Source organism: Atta cephalotes, assembly GCF_000143395.1.
Source record: "Atta cephalotes unplaced genomic scaffold scaffold00002, whole genome shotgun sequence".
NCBI classification, from domain to species: Eukaryota; Metazoa; Arthropoda; class Insecta; order Hymenoptera; family Formicidae; genus Atta; species Atta cephalotes.
Genome location: NW_012130066.1, coordinates 11,109,547 through 11,133,329, shown reverse-complemented (window position 1 = coordinate 11,133,329; position 23,783 = coordinate 11,109,547). Strand labels below are relative to the sequence as shown.

Here is a 23,783-nt window from a genome sequence, read left to right as displayed (position 1 = left end):
ACCATGCCATTGGTGATCCATTTTATATGTCGATGCTGCTCACGCACAATTTACAGCATTGCGGTCATTTGCATCAGATTAAAGATGCCGACACAGAGTGAAACTACTGTTCTTATTTATACCGTAATTATGTATATGGTTAAACTCTGATGGCAAAGTAACCCCGGTTTAAACGGAGAACACAGATTCTTGCATAACGCATAACACGTAATGCATAAGAAAATGTACCAATCGAAGACCTTCATTTCTTTCTTTTTTATGAAATAAAGAACTCTGATTGGTTCAATTTCTTATGTATTATGCGTTATGCAAGAGTCTATGCTTCCTGCTTTACGGTATTAGATATACATGTGTTCACTTACACTATGGGAATAATATGTTGGAATAGTTGTGAAATAATCAAACCAAAGGCAAAGATATAGAGAATAGATTGCGCGATCCGTATCTAATTGTAAGTAGTATTCAAATGTATTGACAATAATGAGGGAGAGGGATCGAAAACCTATCTCCATTCTCTCTCCTTATATTTTTGAATGGAAAGTGGTAGAGATCGGCTATCTTTCACGATCCCTCCTCTCTTACTTTTATTGACCATTTTGACACACAGATCGCGCGATGGGCAAAATCCATTCTTTATGCTTTGAATCAAACATTGATGTTTAGAATCATGATTTTGTTAAAACATATGCGCAAAAACTTATAAAATTCGGAACAAGATTAAATTTATCACTTTGCCAGTATTACATACAATTGTATCATATAAAAGACCATATGCATAAATAACTGTAATATATTGTATCAATTAGAAATATTAATATTTATTTTATATTGGAGTAATGTTAATTTTAAAATAATTCCATATGCATTTTATTCAGTATACTTATAATTGATATCTTAATAATGTTTTTAACATCGCTGAAATCTCATTTAAAGTTTCCTCATTATTAGTTATATTGCAACAATATTACTGTAATATTTTGATATTATTTATTAACATAGCATATATTTCTTTAATATTTAACTGTCTATTGCATAATCTTAGAGTCTATTGCATAATCTGATGGCAGATTGGTAGCCGAGCAAGATATGCCATTTTATACGGGCCGTATAAAATTTTCGCCGAGATGGATTTGCTTCTCGTAAGAAAAAAATCCAGGAATCTTGTAAGAATTGGCGAATATAAAAAATAAGCAAATCTAAAGATTCCCAAGATCTTTCAGAGCGTTTCTGAATTTCCGAATATTTTTTTTGTTTATAACTTTCTCAGGTGTATTTTGAAATGTGAAGCTAATCAATAATACTTTAAGCAATAAAACTCTATTGATTGTTTCCAGTTTTGCACATATACATATAAATATATAATTATTATAGATATGAAACAGTTATATATGTATAATTATACATATATTGTATAACCGTTTATTAATATATGTACGTAAAATTTCTTATAAGAAATTAGATCGATTTAAATGAAACTGACAGATTTTGCTCGGTTTCTGCTATCAATTTGCTGTCAAGTTATTTCCAGTAGATTCTGCTCGGTTTCTACTCGCAATCTGCTATTAGATTCTGTCAGCAGGTTCTGTTTGATTTTGATTTCTGCTGCCAGTCTGTTTGCATAGAACAGGTTCTATGCAAATCAGTAGAAACAGATGCAACATCAGTTATGGTCAGTTTGCTAACTTCTGATCAAATCTGCTATCAGTCTGTCGACATCCTGCTAACATTTTGCTATCTGGGATAGATATGCATGACACGCATAACAACGAAAAGTTATACAAGTACATATACAAAAAGTATATATTTTAAATTAAAGTCAAACATTTGCATAAAAATAGGATGTATAGAATTCATTCTGAATAAATCAGATTATACATACATTTCATTATTAAGGAAAATGTTAACAAGACTTTGACTTATACTTACTTTGAGAAAATTAAAATCCATTATGGTATATTTCTTGAATCTGGGCAAATTCGTCGCTGGTGGTGTTATTCGGCCACTCGAAAAATTATCCAAAGAATCTGAGTTTCGTTGATTATCTGATGACTGTGAAGGAGCTAAAAATACATCATAATCAGCAAATCGATCTGTGTTATAAATAATAAAATAAATGTAAAATTAAATATATCGTTGTTGGAATACGTTCATTGGAATACAAGCATGTTTTCTCCGATTCATGCAATTTGTTAGACAGACAAGAATAATTAATTTTAACTTTTCAGTGCAACAAACATGAGAATACGGATAAATACATTAAAAATAGATGAATGATATTATTGGGTTGTCCGGAAAGTTCGTGCCGATGTTGAAGGAAAATTGAAACGCAGAAGATTTAAATTTTAGTATACATTTATTAAATTATATAGGTTGGTAGGTTAAATTTTATAGTCGGCACGAACTTTCCGGACAATCCAATATATAAGCGATATTTGTATTACACATATACGTGTGTGCGCGCATTTGTTATATGATTTACATATACATACGTATATAAAATATGACTTCTTCATTATGAGAATCAAAAGAATTTCTTATGATTTTAATTACTTTATTAATTCGTTTTTATCAATCAATTACTAATCACGTAGCAGTAAAATATTTCTTAAAAATAGATCTGACAATTAAAAAATTATTTACATAATTCGTATTCATATTTATGTTTGTGAAATCAGCTAAAAAAACAATCAATAACCACAAAATATGTTTACTTTAGTGGAACTATGTTTATCGAAATGTTACAATTGAATAATTAACAATACGAGAGGTACTCAGATCATTACTCACTTCTCTTCAAAGCTTGCAATGCTTCAGCGACTAGTTTTTGATTCAATCCACATAGATTCCCTGTCAGTTTTTCGCATTTCTTATGGCAAGCCATGTCACAATCTGTAGGGACGTTTTATCAAAGACCAATCAAGGATACTATTATTATATATACCCACAGCACAGAAATATTGCAGCAAAAATATTTCATTGCAATATTGTAAAAATATTGCGAAATATTGCTGCAATATTTCAACAATATTGCAGCAACGTAAAGTCCGTTTTAAAAATATTGTTACGTAATATAGTATAATATTGTAATGTTGTTGCAATATTACAACATAATATATATATGTGCAATATTAGGTTTTGCGCACAATGGAGGAATACTTGCAATATTATTGCAGAAACATTGTAATAATGCGGCAACATTGCTGTAATATTACAACGTTACTGCAATATTTATTAAGATTTTGTATTGTATAAATTTAAATATAAAAAATTAGAAATAGGAGTTAAATGTAGCATGAATATAAATAACAATGAATATAAATAAAATATGACTTCATAATTATGTTTTTATATTTTATAGGCGTGTTCCGATATAAACTGTCAATACGAAAATCTACAGCATACGTAACGTGAATAAATTTTCAGTACTGGCTGTGCATATCAGAATACGGCCTATATGTCTTATTATTATCTTATTATTATGTCCATTGTGTACAACTTTGCTTCCGCTGTTTTTTTTCCGAAATTCGAGGCTTTATTGTAAAAAACTGGTTATACATTTATGATTCAAAGTATTGTCCATCGCTGGTCACTACTTTCTCCCATCTTTCGGGTAGCGTACAAATCCCGCGTCGAAAAAACTGGTCATCTTTTGAGGCTATCCACGAATCGATCCAATTTTTTACTTCTTCATAAGACCGGAAGTGCTGGTCAGCCAGGCCGTGTGCCATTGATCGAAACAAGTGATAGTCAGAGGGAACAACGTCTGGAGAATACGGCGGGTGGGGTAGGACTTCCCATTTCAACGTTTCCAAGTATGTCTTGACCACTTTCGCAACATGGGGTCGAGCATGCTGCAAAATCGCTTTATCGTGTCTCTCGTTGTATTGCGGCCGTTTGTCTTTCAATGCTCGACTCAAAACGCATCAATTGCGTTCGATACCGATCGCCTGTGATTGTTTCAGTCGGTTTTAACAGTTCATAATACACTACGCCGAGCTGGTCCCAGCAAATACAGAGCATGACCTTGGACGTCAAAATCACCGTTCTTGAAGCGTTGAAACCACTCACGACACGTTCTTTCACTAATAGCGGCCTCACCATAAGAGCATTCGATGAGCCTCAACCGCAGATTTCTTCATATTGAAGCAAAAAATTAAAACCTCCCGCAAATGACGAGAATTTGGTTCGTAAACTGACATTTTCAATCAAGAATAACTTTATGATGCAGACACAAATCGACTAATGTTTCTATGGGGTTATGTTGACAGATGCCCAAGTGTATTGTATGACGTCTATGATCTATTTATTTCGACCACCACTTACCGCTAAAGCCATCTATAGGAAAACGGCAGAAGCAAAGTTGTACACCTATTATATTTAATCCTCCTTACTTCTAATTGTTTTATGTCTATAAATTATAGGCACAATTCCTATAAATTATAGACATTGACTACGTTTATACCCTCCGTTTCTACTAATGTAGATTAACTTTAATCTCGGTTCAACTTAATCTTCGTCTTTTTCTAATCTTTAGAATTAGAAAAAGACGAAGATAAGTTGAATTGAAATTAAAATTATAGTAGAAATGGACATTAATCGGGTTTAATAATATTCGTAGTTAGAAACTAATCAGCCATTCCATTTTTCAGAAAAATATAGTTATGAAATTGATCAGTTTCATGACTACAGATGTTATGAAACCCGATTAAGTGTAAACGTGATCATTAATTTCTATTCTTCCATTATGTCCAGGTCCTTATTTTATTGGATTGTACACATCAATTATTTTATTGGATTGTACAAATCAATATATACAAGTCTTAACACTCAAAGTGAGCTTTCTAGCAGAGGCACAAATCGACACAGTGACAAAAGTCATTCTTATCTTTGTTTCTTACTGATTTTTAAACAAGAACAGGATGATTCTCGTGTCAGTTTGTATCTCTTGCTGGAAATATTTTTAAAATAGTGTTGCAACATGAATATTTCAAAAAGAAGTCTTCGCAATGTTTCTACAACATTGTATTGCAATATGCAACATTGCAGCAATGTTACAAATTTCAAAGTGGTACAACATTACAAAATGATACAAATTTCTATGCTGTACGGGTACATTATTATATATAATATATAAAGTAATTCGGGAGAAGATGCCACACGGAAAAAGATACTACGCGTTATTTATATCCACGTAATATTATAGCAACATCACAGCAATATTATTTTGCCATTGCAATATTATAACAAAATATATATCAGAAATATTGGGCTATCATAGTAACATTAAAATGTTCTCGAAAATGAATCACAGTAATATTATGATGATATCTCACAGTTGCATTATTGTAATATTACACAATATTTATATGTGATATTCATGTAATATTGTAAAGAATTAAATCATATTAATGAATTTTTTAACATATTGATTACTAAAAAAACTTTATAAATTAAATTTTTATATCAGCTGTTTCGAAATACATGGCAAAAATTTCTTGAGATAAATCATAAAGATAATCCATTAAATCATGAACATGATAAAGCACGGTATATAAGATATTAAATTTAAATTCATTTTATTTAAATTGAAAAGATAACAAAAATAACTGCATCTTTTTGAAAACAATAACATGTCCATAATATTGCTAGAAGTCAAAATAATAATTTGTACAATATATATATATATAAGGAAAAAATTGATACTTGATTTTACTATACTGCAAATCACAGCATGTTGGAATAGCTAGTCAAACAAAACAGATGTATAGAATCACAGTTCTGTCAGACGTATATACTGCAATTGCTTATAAAATTCCATACAAAGATAAAGTTATTTTGCCAATATTATATACAACTCAATAAACCAAAACATGTAACATTGCACGATTAAGTGTTATATTCTGGTGTAGCTTTATGTCAATAACTTTGAATCATTTATGTATTAGATATACTTCAGTGATATATTACTAACATAAATATGTTTACATATGCATAACAATATATGTACGTAAGTATTATATATTTCTCTATATTTTATTTATGTAATTTCATACGCTCTAAGAGCATACATGACAATTATAACTTATCAAATTTAGAGGCATAGAAAGCACTTTAAAAGAGTTGTGAATCTCTGAGAGATTTGCCAAGACCAATTCGATTTGCGAACGCCTTTTTATAGAAAGTTTGGGCATTTTCTTACTTATAAGAAGCATTTCTCTTATAGCGTATTTGCATACTTACTTTTTATACATTTAACCATGAAATATAGTATTTCCGTATAAAAATATGTTTTTTCCGCGCGCTCCGTAAATCATATTACACTTATGGTGCTCTGGGATAATTTTGTGATATGTCAATAACGTCTCACTAATATCTTTAAGGTGAAATATCATTGAAACATCATTTGATGTTATCTTGTTCTATTTATATTATAACAATATATTGCATTAATATTATTGTGCTACTTCAATGTTATTTATCAATCATGTAATATATCAGTAATACATTTCAATTCTCTAGTTCTAGTTTGCTAAATAGTAATGAAAAGAAGATAAGAGCAAAAAAATTGATCAAATTAAAAACTAGTTTATTATAATTTCGCAATATTATTACTAATTTTTTCTAATGAAATACATAATAAAAGGAACGTTTCGACTTTAATTAATCTTCCTCAGATTTCTAAATAAAAATAATAATGAAAATAATTAAAATTCACATCATAATTGCATAATGAAACGTCAAAAAGAGTCAATTACAAAACCGACTAAAATTATAAGTTGGACACATGTAAAGTCAAATTAAACATATTGTTGATAAATTTTTAATTTGTTTTTTATACTTTTAATTGATCTTCCTTCTTTTTATTATTGCATATCAATAACATTTTTGTTATATTGTATTTAATTATATTGTATTTAATTATATTGTATTTAATTATACTACGTAAATATTATGGGTAAATATTTATGCCTGCAATATTTATGCCATGTCACATGTTATGTGGATAGTTTTTTTTCCAGGAATTAAAAGTAAACACATTATTTATAACGATATTATTTTTTTTAGTAACTGTAACGGAAACATAGTTACATTTTTTTTGTGTATAATGGACCTGTTCTTTTTGGCTGAACTTTTTGCACAGTTCATCTTTATTCTTTTTCTCCAATGCATTGCAACGTGGAAAAAAAGGAAGAAAGATGAATCGTGCAAGAACTTTAGCTAAAAAGAGCAGACATAATGAATTTTCCTCTACAGCACAAAGTTGCACAAAAGTTGCAGCATTACATGTTATAGCAATATTGCAGAGATTTTTCAACAATATTGCTTCAAATTCTGTACTATATTACAGTTATTTTTATCGTTACTTTTATATTTTGAATCTATTTTCGATAATTTTTTGTAGATAGTCAATCTTTGGCCGATATTCATAATTCATTCTTATTTCAAGACCATTTTAAGTAATGTTTTAAAATACTAATATGGCTCTATGATTGGTTTATGATGTCTTAAAAAAGTCATTAAACCACAAAGCTATATAAGAACAAGCTTTATGAATACCGTCTTTAAGTTGTGAAGTGATGTCATATACTATATAAAATTTGTTGTGAAAAATATCATTTCAGCCGAATTATGTTTCAAGACCAGAAATTTAGTCGGTGGGTGGTCTGTAGAACTGGATATATATATACATACGTATAAATACACTGTGAAACACTATTATACAAAGATTTAGCTAGAACTGATAAAACATTTCTTTTCTTATCTATACAGCACAGAAAGATTGCAAAATAATTGCAAACATATCTTATTGCAACGTTGTAATATTGCAAATAGATTGCGCAATGTATTTGCAATATTGTTGTAATGTCATAGCACCATAAGAAGCCTTCAGCAAGATAGAATTGTTGTAGCAATGTTGCAACGCAATTTATTTTGCAACTATTATTAAAAATAATTCTTTTATTAGTACTGAATATAATTTGAAATACAATTTGTGATATAAATAAAAAAATGCAGAAAAAGAACTAATTAATATATATTTTATACTATATATAATATACTATATAATATACTATATAATACTTATATAATATACTATATATAATATATAAACTATATATAATTTTATATACAATTTTATATATAATTTTATATATAATTTTATATAATTATTATTATATATTTTATATAATTATTTTATACTTAATTGCAAATTTTATATGCAAATATATACATAAAAAGTCCCTATTATGAGATATCGAGTTCATTTTAATGCTAAAAGTTTATGAGTAGAATTTAAAAAAAATAATAGGGAATTTTGAAGGGAATTTAATAAGTTTTTAAGATAATGTTATGTAAAATTTAATTCAAATTCTATTTTTTTGAAAATTAAAGAAATGTAAAAAGTGAGCAAATGGCAAAGTAAAAAAATTGTGTTCTTAAAAACATAAGATGCTCCTAGAAATTGATAATAAAAACGTAAAGTCATCAGTATTGCAATTAAAAAACTTCATGTAATATTTATGGAATATAAATAGACACAGCCGATGTGCGCGCAAAATGAGCATACGATGCAAGCATTGTACCCAAGATTCGTTTTCAGGTAGTTGGAACCAAGCATCGCAGAAATAGGTTCAATGTTCATTCCGATTGTCCTTTTTATTATTGTACAATAACATTTATTTTTAGCAACTTTCACTATGACATAGCAACATAGATTTTTTTGATATTAGAAATTCTCTGGATATCTCATATGATTTTCATACCTTTACGATCATCAAATTTAATTTCTGTAAACAATTCAACATATCCCGTATTTTTCTATTAGTACTATTTTATTCTATCATTACATGAAAAATTTATTGCCAAATATTTACTTATTAAACAAGATTTAAAGGCTTATCTCAATTTGAAGACACCCAAATTCCAAAATCTTTTTTTACAAAACGCACATGATCTAATAATGAATTTTTCATCAAATAGTTTTCGATCCAAGAGCAATAAATTTATGGTGAAATTATGATAATGAGGAATAGCGTTTATTAGTTTAGCAGAACGTCATATTAGGCATTTATCTCATAATATTCTCTAGTTTTCTCTAGTTTTCTCTACATATTTTAAAGTATATAGATATATATATACATATTTTCGCAAATATATTAGGTATAGTAAAAAGAAATCCATTATTTTTGCATGAAATTGAATGGAAAAATAATGAATTTCTTTTTACTACTCCTATATTTTACATTTTTTTAATATAAGTATGCCTATTTCGTACATATTCTTAAATAACTGGTGAAATGAAAATAATAAGAAATTTCACGTATTCTATTTCATTTTAATTGCAATATATTCAAAGAATTTTTTAAATTCAAATATTTAAAAAAATTATGAGAATTGATTATAAAAGATTTGAAAAATCTTGTCGCGTGACGGTGACAACAAATGTTTCAATGAACACTATAGTTCCTAAATTAATGAAAATAATTAACAGTCACATAACGTGTAATTGACATGTTTTCATATGTGACAGCAGTTCATTACTCAAAAGCCAAAATTTTTTAATGTCTCTGTAACAATGCTGCAAGATTTGCAAAATATGTATTATATATTACAATTTCTAATACTTATAATCTGCAATATTGCAATGTTTCTGTGCTGTACGGGTAGTTGTATTTTCACATATCGGTCTAGTGTTACTACTATTTATTGTGTTATTAATATTTAAACAAAATATATTGCAAAATGTTTTAAACTGATTTTGTTTTAGTATTAAAAACATAACGGAAAGATAACTTATCGTTACTTTTCAAGTAATGATAACGAGTTATTTTCGAAAATCAACATAATAACGGTAATTAATTACTTTTGGTAATTACTCATTCTCTCTACCCAGCAAACACCAAATATAAATACAATATAATGTAGGAGTAACATATAATATAATCGTTATTATTATATATTTTACTACATATAATATGAAACATATTTTATAAAGAATTTATTAAAAAAATAATTCATAGAGCAGCAGAATTTCATGTATGTTTGTAATACACATAAATATAATGTTCTGATAATTATTTACATTATAGACACAGGTCTTAAAATGATCGCCAAATATTTCGTGTACTGGTAAAGTGCACTAAATTGGATTGAAAAGTCTTCTATTATTTTACAATTTTCGTAATAGTTAAGATATTAATTATTAAAAATCACCGAATATTAATTTTCAATAAATTTTTACTCAAGTATTATCAACTTTACGGAAAAAAGCAAGTGACAAAAATTGTTTATTTTCTTCTCATAGAGTTCTGAGAATTTTTTCACAATTTTTTAGTGCCGCATTTTCTCATGTTGATAAAAAAAGTTACAAATAAAAAAATGCAATACTAAACATTTGATTAAAAATATTGAAATTTTTAGAACTCTATGAGAAGAAAATAAACAATTTTTATCAACAATTTTTATTCTTGTTTTTTCTGTAAAGTTGATAGTATTGCACTTGAGTAAAAATTTATTGAAAATCAATATTCGGATTTTTAATAATTAATATCTTAACTATTGCGTATAAAAATTGTATAAAATGATAATGTAAATAATTATCAGAACATTATATTATATTTATGTATTACAAACGTACATGAAATTCTGCTGTTCCATGAACTCTTTTTTTTAATAATATAAAATATGTTTCATATTATACGTATAATATATAGTAAAATTGTAATAATAACGATTATTACATGTTACTTCTGCGTTATTTTGTATTTATGTTTGGTGTTTGCTAGATAGGGAGAACGGGAAGTTACTAAAGTTGATAGTAAAAAAATATTGAAAATTAATATTCAGCAATTTTTAGCAATTAATATCTTGTTAACTATTGAAAAAATTGCAAAGTGGTAAAGAACTTTTCGACTCAGTTTAGTTCGCTCTATTAGCATATGAAATATTTGGCGATCATTCTGGGACACTCTGTATAAACATCTCGTCGATCAACTTGACTTGGTCATGACCCTGAGCGACCTTCAACAATGCTCCAACAATGATCGGCATTTAGGCTGCGTGCGGATTGATGAAGAGGAATCTAACTGAAAATCGGCCGAAATGTGCAACTAGGGCTGCATTCCGAATTACGCATGAAGTGCATAGACTACATAGAGAGACTACACAAATTATACATGAAGCGTATAGACTGCATGACTGCATCAGACGTATCAACTGCCTCAAGTCAAAAGAGAAGCAGTCAATGCGTTGGGAGGAGTGCTAAGAATTTACGATTAGTACAATCTGAGGAATTCTTAGCACTTTCGAAGCTCGCAATAGCTAATTTGGAATGAATATTCGTATGGTACTGATCTTTAAGTGGATCGGAAATCTTTCTAAGAAGAACGAATATGGCGAAGAAAAAGTTGAAACAAATATCTTGAAAATTGTTTATTTTATATTATAATTAGTTTATTTTACCTTAATTAATTACGAGTTTTTTTAAATTTGGAAGTCAATCTTTTTAATGTTTGACGTTATGTTACGTTATTATGTTAAATACTTTTAACTAAGAATTAAAAATGTGTTATAAAATAATGTAATAACATATTTAATAACAATATAGTAATATAATGTAATAGTAATATATAGGGTGACCCACATAACTGTGATCACGATTTTTCCGGCACTTCCGATGATCTGATAAAAATTAGTTTGAATAAAAGTTAATCAATTTTCAATCGGTTAGAAATTGCAATATTAAAAATTGCAATACTGCAAAATACTCTTTTTTAAAAAGTCAAAGTCACTCTAATTTTTTAAAATGGTACTACATATTTTTTATTTCATAATATTGTAACTGCCCAGATAATATTTATGTTGCATAAGATATCTAAAAAACATCTTTTAGATGTTTTATGTCTAAAAGACGTCTTTTAGATATCTTATGCAACATAAATATTATTATATTTTGGGTCAAGACGAGTTCAATGACCTGCTATACTGATATGACTGAGATGATTTTATAGTTATGGAACGGAAAAATTATTTCGTGAAAAATTATTTTATTTGTATTAAATTTTTTAATGTTTTTAATTTGTATTAAATTTAAAATGGACTATTTTACAGAAGAAAAAAATTTTTGTATCTATTACTTTTTCACAGACATGGATTCTTGTTTTTTAGATGAAACATACAAAATAACAAATAATAAACAAAAATAGTAGCATAACAAAAAAATAGAATAAAAAATTATAACAAATTTAATGAAAGAAATTATGTAATTACAATAAATGTTACAATAAATGTTCGAATTGTAGTCCATTTTCTTGTAGGCACAATTCTGCTCTATGTAATAAATTTCCATTAGTTGCTTCTAAATATAATGTTGTCACGGCGAATTTCTTCGCTATACGGATTCGCTGCTTAATTAATATATTAAATATATTAAATATATGTTCCATATTTTGAATTGGTACCATGTAGATGGTATTCTATTGATTGCAAATGACTCCATAGAAAAAAATCTAGTGACAAATCGGGGGATCGAGATGGTCAAAGAATTGGTCCGTAAGTCCCAATCAACGTTCTCCGTATTTTGAATTTAGATATTGAACAACAATTCGAGTGTTATGAGATGGACAATCATCTTGTTGAAAATAAATACGTTGCACAACATCATTCGGAAACACAATTGGAAGTTGAGAACGAAGAAAATTAAGTAAACTTAGACTATCAAATTCTGTTCATAAAAGTAAGGTCCAATCAGATTGTATACTAGACTACACCAAATATTCACTGTAACTTTCTGTTGAAAATTATGTTCTCGGAACCAATGGGGATTTATCTTTCGATCAAAATGATGATTATGACGATTAATTACACCATTATTTGAGAACATTCATCTATCCATATTCTGTAATATTTCAGGACTACTTTCGTATGTGACAACTAGCCATGCTATAAAATTTAGACGACGTTGTGAATCAGTTATACGTAAATGTACTTTGATCATTTTGTAAGGATAACGATTCTGTTTTACCATCTTATAAACAGAAGTAAATGCGATTTCTGTTCTTTTTCTTCTTTTCAATTTTACAAAACATTGTTGCAGAGTGATGTCTCTGTGGATACCTTGTGGTACAAAATTGCAGCTTCATGCATTTCTTTTACATTCATCGAATATTAACAATATATCAACTTTCTCATTATAATACATTTTCGACAAATTGAGACTGAATTATAATTTGCTCTAACAACAAATTAAAATTGAACACAAGAACTTTTGAAGCGTTCGAGTTATGATATACTACAAATTATATTGATATTTTTTTCTACGTACATACTACATACACTGTGAACTACATTCGGGAATATCACGAATTCCGAAATGGCTACATTTGTTCTTCACGTCTAATTGTAAAGTTATCTCAAGGTCATAGTATAGCAGGTCATTGAATTTTTGACACTAGTTACAATATTATGAAGTAAAAAATATATAGTGCTATTTAAAAAATTAGGATGACCTTAACTTTTTTCCTAAAAAAGCGTATTTTGCAAATTTTTAATATTGCAATTTATAGTCGATTGAAAACTGATTAACTTTTAATCCAAATTAATTTTTGTCAGATCATCGGAAATGCCGGAAAAATCGTGATCACAATTATGTAGTGATCACATTCTGTATATAAACCATGTATTAGATGTAGTAAAAAGAAATCCATTATTTTTGCATTAAATAGAATGGAAAAATAATGGATTTCTTTTTACTACACCTAATATTATATTATATATTATTGTAATATAATAATATAATTTGAAATATATTTTTAATTAAATTGTTTTAATAAATAGTAGTACCTATTTTTTAAATCTGTGCTCTAATAAAATTGTATGGAAATGTGTTATACATATAAAATAAATGACAAAAATCTCAACTTTTTAATATAAGTATTATGTATTCAAGACTATGTCAATTATATTGCGATGCATGAACTAGTTGTCCAATAAATAATAAAATATTTATTTGTTCTATATCTTTATAACTAATCAGTGAATTGCAATTGTTCATTTTTAATATTATCACAGCAGTTCACTCAGCTCGCATAGGAAACTGATCCGAATTCATAAGCTTTATGCATGTTATGCACGCATTGAAAAAACGGAACGATATCGAAGCGCATCAGTATTGCAGTTCATGCACTTCATCCGTAAGAATGAAATCACACGGTGCAGAAAAGGACTACAGAATAGAGAATACATCATTGAAATAATCAATTAACGCTATTCGGAATAATGCAGAATAACGTTGATTGGTTGCTGTGATGCATTTTCTATTCCACAGTCTTCTCCATCGTATGATTTCCCTAACTCGGAAAACACCCTAAATCTTAGCTCTGTGATAGGGGATTATTTCAGTACTCATCAACGGTGAGCAGGCTGCATTTCGAAATTCATTGGAAAAAAAAACCTTGATATTTATTTATTATTATTATTTCATTAGAAAAAAAGTATTGCAATCGTTCTATCCACAACTGTATAACACTGGTCGTGAAATATGGTCTTTATAATATTCGATACTGATAGCTAAGGTTTAGTAGCTTATTCGAAGCTTATTTAAAACCGAGTAAATAACATACGATTTTAATCGGTGTTTTCATCACGTGGCTAAGTTATAATTTGTAGTATTCTATGTGTAAAAGTTACAAAAGTTAAATTATTATTAAATGAAAATAGACCAATGAGATTAAACACATATGTATAAAATACTATTCGGTCAAGATTTTTCGTGCCTAATAATATTTTTTATGGGTTTGTACAATTTTCATGAATTCAGAATGCTTGTCAGATGCAAAGTTATCTGAGGTTTGTTTTTTATTGCTGCACTTTCTGAAGTAGTACACAGTGCAATAAGTTGAAACAAATATACGTTTTTTCATTTTAACTTATTGCATCGGTTCAGAATGCAATAATAAAAAACACCTCTGGACATCATAGTACAACATAGGACAACATGTACTGCACGTATGTATGCATTATGCTGGCATTTTGCTTTTTTTTAATAATATTTTGTTATTTGGAATAATATTAATTATAATAATAATATGTATAATAGATAAAACATCTTTTTCAGGCGAATTAAATAAACAGTATTAAAAGGATCCTGAAGTCCGAATTCTAATGAGATCGCTGCTTTATCGATAAAATGCTAAATAATATATCGACATATCTTTATATACTATACTACGTCAGTGTCATACTCACACATACCTACAAATTTTCTAACTAACTAATCTTTCGTATTAAGTATCTAAACCTAATTCTAAGTACTCAACATTGTTTATGTAATCTCTAGTCCAAACTAAGATTGTTTTATATGTACGAAGTAAAAACTCGTGTATAAAGTAAACAGTTATTACGAGTCGACATTAAAGGTTGATAACAAAATTGTAACTTTCCACTTCTTTTTCGTTTTTGGCATAAAGTTGACTGGTTTAAACGACATTATCATTTATATTTTAATTATGGAGAAGGATTTTTTAATCTGTAAAGGCAATTAGAAAAATACTTTAAAAAAATTGATAAAACAGATTCTAACATTAAAGTGAAGTCTGACAAAGTCGAAACTCTGACAAAGTCATCAGAAATCGCTGTTTTTCCAGCGCATCGACCTATCTTTATATACTACCACAATATCTCACGCAACCTATACGCACTTTCGTGTCAATTTTCGTAAGTCTCATGAATCAGGACAGACGACTCGGCTTGGATATTGTACCATCCCTAATTTTTTTGAAAATGCTGTCGTTGAAATGTTAACTATGCTTTGGAACTAGCTATGTATCTCGTTTTCGAGAACCAGGGTTAATCAAATTTAGAAGAAGAAGAAGAAGAAGTCAATTTTCGTATAACAAATTCGTCGCGATCAAGCGTTCAAGGCTAATTCTAAGAATGTTATTTGTTATTTGTTTGTGCAAGCTACGTGTTTGTGAATTACTATTTCGTAAATATATTTCGTAAATATTACAAAACTTTCATATCAAGCAAATGTTGTCACGACTTGACAGCTTGAGACGCCATGTTACACTAAGAAATGATAAAAAATATATCAATTTCGAAATTTTTGGTCTTTCTCGGCATAAACTTCACCTCATAAACACGTATTAATGCGGATACTTTAATCCTGGAAAAGAATTCTCGAATCTATGAAAAAGAAAAAGGGTTATACAAAAATTACATGATTTAGTCAGTAATTCGGTTTTAGGATCCCCTTAAGTGCAGACAATAGATTGATGAGATTAAACACACATGAAAAGTGAAAAATATTCGGTCAAAATGATTTTTTTGTGGCTAATAATACTTGTGAATTTATACAATTTTCAGTTCAAACTAATTAACTATGCACCGATTTATCGGTCTTGAAACATAATCCTAAATCGAAGCTGAGTAATAATATCACAAATTATTGCAAATAAGCAATAATTTTTAAAAAGCTGCTAACGATTTATGACAAATGTATAAATAATTTACCTGCTTGGCAGTTTTCAGCACAGCATGCATTTTTCGATGTCTTACTTTTTGTGTACTTGGTTGCTCAAATGCCGAAGTCAAAACGATAAATGAAATTGTAAGATTTAAATTACTGACTTATTAAATAAATGTGACTTATTTTTTATAAAAAAAATAGTAGTTTTAATCTGTGCACTTCTTACTGTACTTAACTCCCACAGTCCCCTTATTTTAATTTATTTGAAATATTGGATATCCTTATTGTTTTTATTATTTTTTAATATTTTTATAATTTATTATGAAAAAATATTACTCCAGATATATTTTCACTCAATATCAAGACACAGCAATGTATCGACGCGAAGATTATTTATTTATGTTTTTTGAAAAAGAAGGTTTTCTATCTAAATATACTTATTATAATTAATTGTTACATGCCGATGATCGAATTGGAAGCACGCCTATAGGAGATGTTTGAATTCCGGGGTAAGATTTTTTGCGATAAATTAATTACAGTTTTTTAGGATATTCGTTAGCATCCAATCATTAAGCTTTAATTCTGAGATGCTTATTTGCAATAATAATATTAAATTTCTTGTCAATTTAATTTGTAATGATTACTATTCCAGCTTCTGTTTGAGATTGTGTTTGAAGAATGATAAATAATCAGTGCACAATTAACTTGAACTGGAAATTATATAAATTAATCAGAAATATTATTAGACACTGTTATGTCCTGTCATCCGTATAAGTAAAATTTTCTTTTTTTTCCCTCTCGCTATTTTACGCTATATATTTTCATTTGTTATTTGGTTTCACATCATCTGTATAAAATACCTTAATTTAAACATTTTGCGTGAATATTATGTGAAAACTTATTAGGATTACATTTGGATAATCGTATTACTCTCTATCACTCCGTATCGGCGTGACATGAATTCCAATTAGATCACTCGCGAGATGCGTGTCGCGTACCGATTTTCGGAAGAGATAATTCTGTCCGGAATCGAGAAATTTATTCTCATGAATCGAAGCTTTTATCATATTGTTATCGTACATAAAAATCATTATGTTTTAATTTGATTGAGATACTTCAACCCTTGTATGCAATCGCGCGTATTGCTTGTCGAATGAATTCAAGAACTTCATTCATACAGACTAGAACTCTTGGTGTTTTGCATTCATATGTTGTACTCTTCACATTTTTATTTAATTTCACTATTTTTATCGTCGTAATTACTTTATACAAGACCGAAATATGTATTAGCGCGCCAATTGCATCTTTCGCGAGGAGCCTGACGCGCTAACTAATCAAAAGTCTAGCAAAGGGGGACTCAGGCTAGGATGAAAAACTTGAGAAATAAATCAGTTCATAACTTCGTAGCTTCATTAATTTATGGAAAATTGATCTGATCTTTTGAAATTACATAAAGTTAGTTGTGCCAAATTCCACCTTGATGTGATCATAAATTCTATGCCCAAATTCAGCAATGTGTTTGCCGATTCCTAAAAAACTGAGCCCCTTTTTCCTCTCGAGTCGCAAGCGCTACTTGTGCCTATATAAGCGCGACGAAAATCATCAAATCGAATATTGTGATTCATACCATGTGATTGGGATCCATGTTCGGATCAAGACACTTCGTTGGAAAAATTAAGCAGAATACCGAAATCGAGCAAAGAGCTTGGAATATCTCGAAATATAATAAGAATTTTTGAAAAGTATGCATATTGCTGTTTTCTTTCTCTTTTTCTTTTTCTCCTACACTTTAATGGGCTGAATGCGTTTCGAAGAAGCTGCTCAGTCTTTCCCTTCTTGCCTCTCCTTCAAGAGGGCTGATTATATTCGTAGGAGCTACTCAGTCCTTTTTCTCCTTTAAGAAACTGACTGCGCTTGTAGGAACTGTTGAGTTCTTTCCTTTGTGTCTTCAGTCGATTTACTTTAATTTCATGACAATAATTGCAAATGATCGCGTTAGTAAACAATTTTTGTCTTTTTGTAGAATGACTCAAAGACATAATCGCTTGATAGGAGGATATGTACACTCTGTGGCGCAGTAACCGCTTTATCTCCGTTTTGTGACAAACTCCGCGATTCTTCAAATCATCGCGACGATTCCCAAAAACTATTTCCGACATGCTAGTCGACAATTGGACAGTAACTCGCGTTTCAGTTAGATATAAAGTAAATAAAAATGTCATGGAAATATTCAGCGTTCTCACTTTTCTTTCAATTCACTCCTCTTCCCTTTTCTCATACATAGGTACAAAATGATGACAGGATTCTAATTGCTGAGACTAATCATAAATTTTCTTGCTCAAAGAATATAATTTGTTCAAATTGATTATTGTCTTTAATCTTTAGAAACATAAATGTTAACCATCGAGTCAGACAATGTTCTATGCTCTGATTAATTAAAACAGTGCTCGCAAAGATTTGCACATTTCGGATTCCGACGCGCTACCCCCCCCCCCCCCCCACTATCGCTCGAGACTCGGCCGAGCGTTCACGTGACGCTCTGGCTCAGGATCTCTGTAGCTTAACGTACATTGTATTTTACGTTATTAAAGAATATTTCTCTTGCAAAATAATTTTTATGTACTTAAAAAAATCAAATACTAAATTTTCTAAAACATTTTGTCATAATAATTCCTATCAGAAACTATTCAATAATTGTTATAAATTTACACCGAGAAGTTTCTATACAGACTTGCGAAGATTGAAGTCAAGAAATACATGAATCTGGAAATTCCATGTTTTCCATATGAAGTCTTATAAAGTCTCAAGTAACGAGGATTTTATACTGTAATAACTATTTTCTTCTATAAGTGAATATAATTTTATCATTTTAATTAAATAATAATAAAAAAAGTTTTTAATATAACGCAAAAATCCTATGTACTTCTCTAAATTAAACACTTGAGAATAATCTGTGTAAATTTCAAGTGAATCAATTAAGAATTGTAAAAGTTATCGTGTACACTAATTTTTAAAACCTCGTTTTGAGAAAAACGCGTTTAAAATTTTACAGAACTGATTTTTTGTTTATAAAATTATAAATCGGAAGTGTGCTTTAGTCTGCAATGCCTGCGCCATATACTACTACAAGTAGCAACATCTATCTGCCAAAATCTGTTTCTTCGAAAATTTGGAGTTTTTTTTTATCTGCGGAGCTCTGCTGCGCGAAGTCCACCGCTTGAAAGCAAACTCAATAGCGAAGAGGAGAGATATTGGTTTTAATTATACAGTTGAAACACCGATTTAAAACTATTGAAATATTATTTTTAACAATATGAATAAAATATTCTTAACCATATGAACAATATTATAATTAATATAATAACACAATAATATTATAATTAACAATGAACAATAAATTAAAAAAAAAATTTTCGATTTTTTTTACACCTCAAGAGTGATGTTTCCCCTTAAACGAATAAAAGTATGTTCAACTTATTTCCTAAATTATTCTTTTCATATTTCCTTAATTTTATGTTTTATCATATCTTTATGTTATCTTTATGTTTTTTTATAACTTAAAGTCATAATTGCCTATTGCAGATAAGTAAAATATGTAAGTATATATTGTATTGCATCATATTACAATATTATTTAATTGCTTGTGCTATTTTTCGCCAAAGTGATCTTATGTGCCCGATACATGAATATCAAAAGTGTAATATGTTAATTTGTATAAATAAAGGAATGATTCTAGAATATTCTAGAATAACATTTTTTTCAATTTAATCCAATAATAATGAGAAGTTATTAAAAATAAATTTTAATATAGCGTCCTTTCACAAGACTTTGCACGCGCGCACGCACGCACGCATATATGTATATATATATATAAAATAACGCGCGCGCGCGCGCGCGCGCGCGTGTGTGTGTGTGTGTGTGTGTGTGTGTGTGTGTACATAGGGTGATTTTAATTTCGTCACCCACCATGAACAAGTAGAGTGAATCGAACTGAGTCGAAAAATCTACTATTTTGCAATTTATTACGCAATAGTTAACGAGATATTAATTATTAAAAATTGCCAAATATTGATCTTGAATAATTTTTTACTCAAATACTATCAACTTTATAAAAAACTACTAGAGACAAAAATCATTTATTTTCTTCTTATAGAACTCTAAAAATTTTTTCAGAATTTTTTGTCAACTTTTTAGTACTGCATTTTCTTATTTTTACCAACATGAGAAAATACGGTATTAAAAAATTCTGAAAAAATTCTAAAAAAATTCTCAGAACTTTGAGAAGAAAATAATGATTTTCTTCTTTTATCTCTTGCAGCTTTTCTATAAAGTTGATAGTAAAAAATTATTCAAGATCAATATTTGGCAATTTTTAGTAATTAATATCTTGTTAACTATTGCGAAAATTTTAAAATGATAGAAGATTTTTCGATTCATTTGATCCGCTCTATCTACAAAAGTTTTTGGCAAAAATTTACGGGACATCCTGCATGCAGGATCCCAGACCTCCCATATCATCCTGAAATCATTTCGAGACGAAAGTCCTAATAAGAAACCAAAATATCGAGGTAATAATAGTTTTTAAATTAACAACGAATAAAGTTCTTTAATTACAGAGCTGACATTATACTCGCTCAAACATAATGACAAATGGTGAAAATGTATTACGAAAGCCCTTTCAATAGCTTCAAGATTATCATACAAATATATAATATTTTTATTGAGTAATTGTTTTTCTTTCTGTATGGAATCTATTTGTATATTACGTAAAAACATAATAATCGGAACATGTTACAAAATGTCAATTCAGTACTCCTACAATACGAAATATTACGGCAATATTTTAATAATGTGCAATATTAAAATCTTAATATTTTATTGGAAATATTACAACAATATATTATATTATAATTTTAATATTTTGTAGGAAATAATATAATTATGATAATGACTCGATCTGATCATAACTTATTTGATAAATTACAATAAAATACCGGTAATTTAAGAAAGCTGATAAAATGATTATTTAAAAAATTATCGAAATTAAAGAAATTTTGATTAAAAGCTCAAAAATAGCGTTTATAACTTTCAAAGTAAAAGACTATCTGTATCTGATATTTTCTATAAGATATTTTATTATTGTAATTGTGTGTGTGTGTGTGTGTGTTTTGTGCTTATTTAAAAAAATTGATGTGACTTTGACCTGACCTTGATGATTTTATCAATTTGATCCAAAGTGATTCTTTCACGCGAAGTGATTTCCACCCAACTTCTTCCTGCCTTGGGGCATCCATCTTTCCACGCAAAGCGAAATCCATCTCACTTCTCCCCCTGGTTAGGAGTTCGATTTTCCACGCCAGCAGTATCCACTCACATAAAAAGTTATTACATCCTTAGGCAGGAGGATGGAGGAGTGAGAAGAAACTCGTTTCGTGTGTGGAAAGATGGACGCCGTGAGGCAGAGAGAGATGTGGAATGGATCTCGCTCAGAATGAAAAGTCATTACAAAATTATAAATTTTTTCTTTGAAAAAAATTCTCTGCTTTAAAAATAAAAATTATATAAAACATAACATTTTCAAAGAAAATTTTTGATACAGAAAATTTCTGTCTCAAATTCATTTCATATAGCATTCATTTCATTTTATATAACAGAACTTTTTTATTAATAACTTTTTACAAATAACAAGTGACTAAAACCCTGTTCGATATCATTTAGGGTCATGACCTTAATCAATATAGGTCAAGGTCATCGGGGTGAGCTCCTTTTATATTTACCAAAATTATTGTATGATTTATTAGTTAATTTGACAAACTATCATATAATGTACAGAAATTCAACTGAAATTATCTGAGTTCAACATAGCCTTACAGTGCCCTATACTATATGATTTACAGCTAATATCTTTGATTCCTGAACTCGATCGTTCTATGTTTCCGCGCGCAGTCTAAATGCTATGAAATATAAGGAGTAAAGATAACGGTAGGCAAAATCGGTCAAAATGTGCAACCCGATTCCAGGCCTGATATAACATGACGCGTAGCGGAGTAGACGGTATTATTGCTTCTTGCGGCGTATACTTGAAGTAGGCGAAAATGATATTGAGATCCGAATTCTGCTAATAATATCGTCTTACAATAATATTTAAAATAATAATAATACGTTTATGTCAATTTTTTAAAACATTTTATAATTTTATAAACTATCGATTACTGTTGGAAACACAATCTTACAGAAGTCAAAATAACATCAAAAGTATAAAAAAATGCAATTTCCGACACCTTTGGGTTCAATTTTCTTAAAAAATATGATGTGATAAAGCAATTTTATTTATGGATTCATTTTTAGTGCACAAAATATGATATCATGGTTGTGTTCCAAAATTTACTGCCAGTACTGAAACTCTATAGTTTATGTCACGTGAACTATATTGCTTCTCGACTTATAGGGTAACTCCGGTATATACACCCCACCTAACAAAAATTTAATTTATTAAGCGCGCAGTTTAAAGAATGCGCGCGCGCGCGCGCACACACACACACACACACACACACACACACACACACACACACACACACAAAAATCCCGGGTCTCATCTTAAATGATAACTTCAAATATCTCTTGACCAGTGTATTTTAGAAAAAAAGATATACGATCAGGGAAGTCCTTTCTGATTATTTTGATTTTGATACATATTATCAAAATCATGATCCTGAATAATCTCCAACAAGTTTTATTCATTGATCGTTATCCATTAAAGTTATTACAATAATAAAATAATTGGTAAAAATACCGGATAATCAGAGGAGCCCGGTCTGATAACTTTGACCTTGATATGTCGCATCATGAGTAACCTCTGAGTAACCTCCAATAAGTTTTAGCCGTCGCATATTACTCGTTAAAAAATCATAAAAGATAAATACATATACGGACACGCGTGTGCACATACACATAACTTATAAATTCGGCCGGACAACCTCCATGCGATACATCTTAGGTAATGTTAATGCCGATGATTGTAAGTTTCAAGTCTCATAACTCGAAAAGTACTGATTAAAAAAAGATGTCATTATAGCATTTTGGAAAGACATCTGCTATTAGATTCTGAAATAAAAAATAGGGTTTTGTTTTAAAAAATCGATTTGATCTTAACCTTGGTGGCGCCATTCAAGATCAAACTGACAAGATCAGTAAATCATTTTAAACCTTATGGTATGAAACATTTTTTTCTTAGAAATACTTTTTAAGATATTTAAAGGGTCCGGAACTTTTTGTATATCCTGTATATATATATATATATATATAGTTAGTATAA

At 29.0% G+C, this 23,783-nt stretch overlaps 1 protein-coding gene across 1 annotated transcript in view; it reads right to left on the bottom strand.

Annotated features, from left to right (window-relative positions):
* LOC105623865 overlaps nt 1–23,783 on the bottom strand; it is a 72,488-nt gene that overhangs the window by 29,525 nt on the left and 19,180 nt on the right. The window contains 2 exon segments of the mRNA XM_012205239.1: nt 1,927–2,060; nt 2,788–2,889. Coding sequence (XP_012060629.1) covers nt 1,927–2,060; nt 2,788–2,889 — 236 coding nt within the window.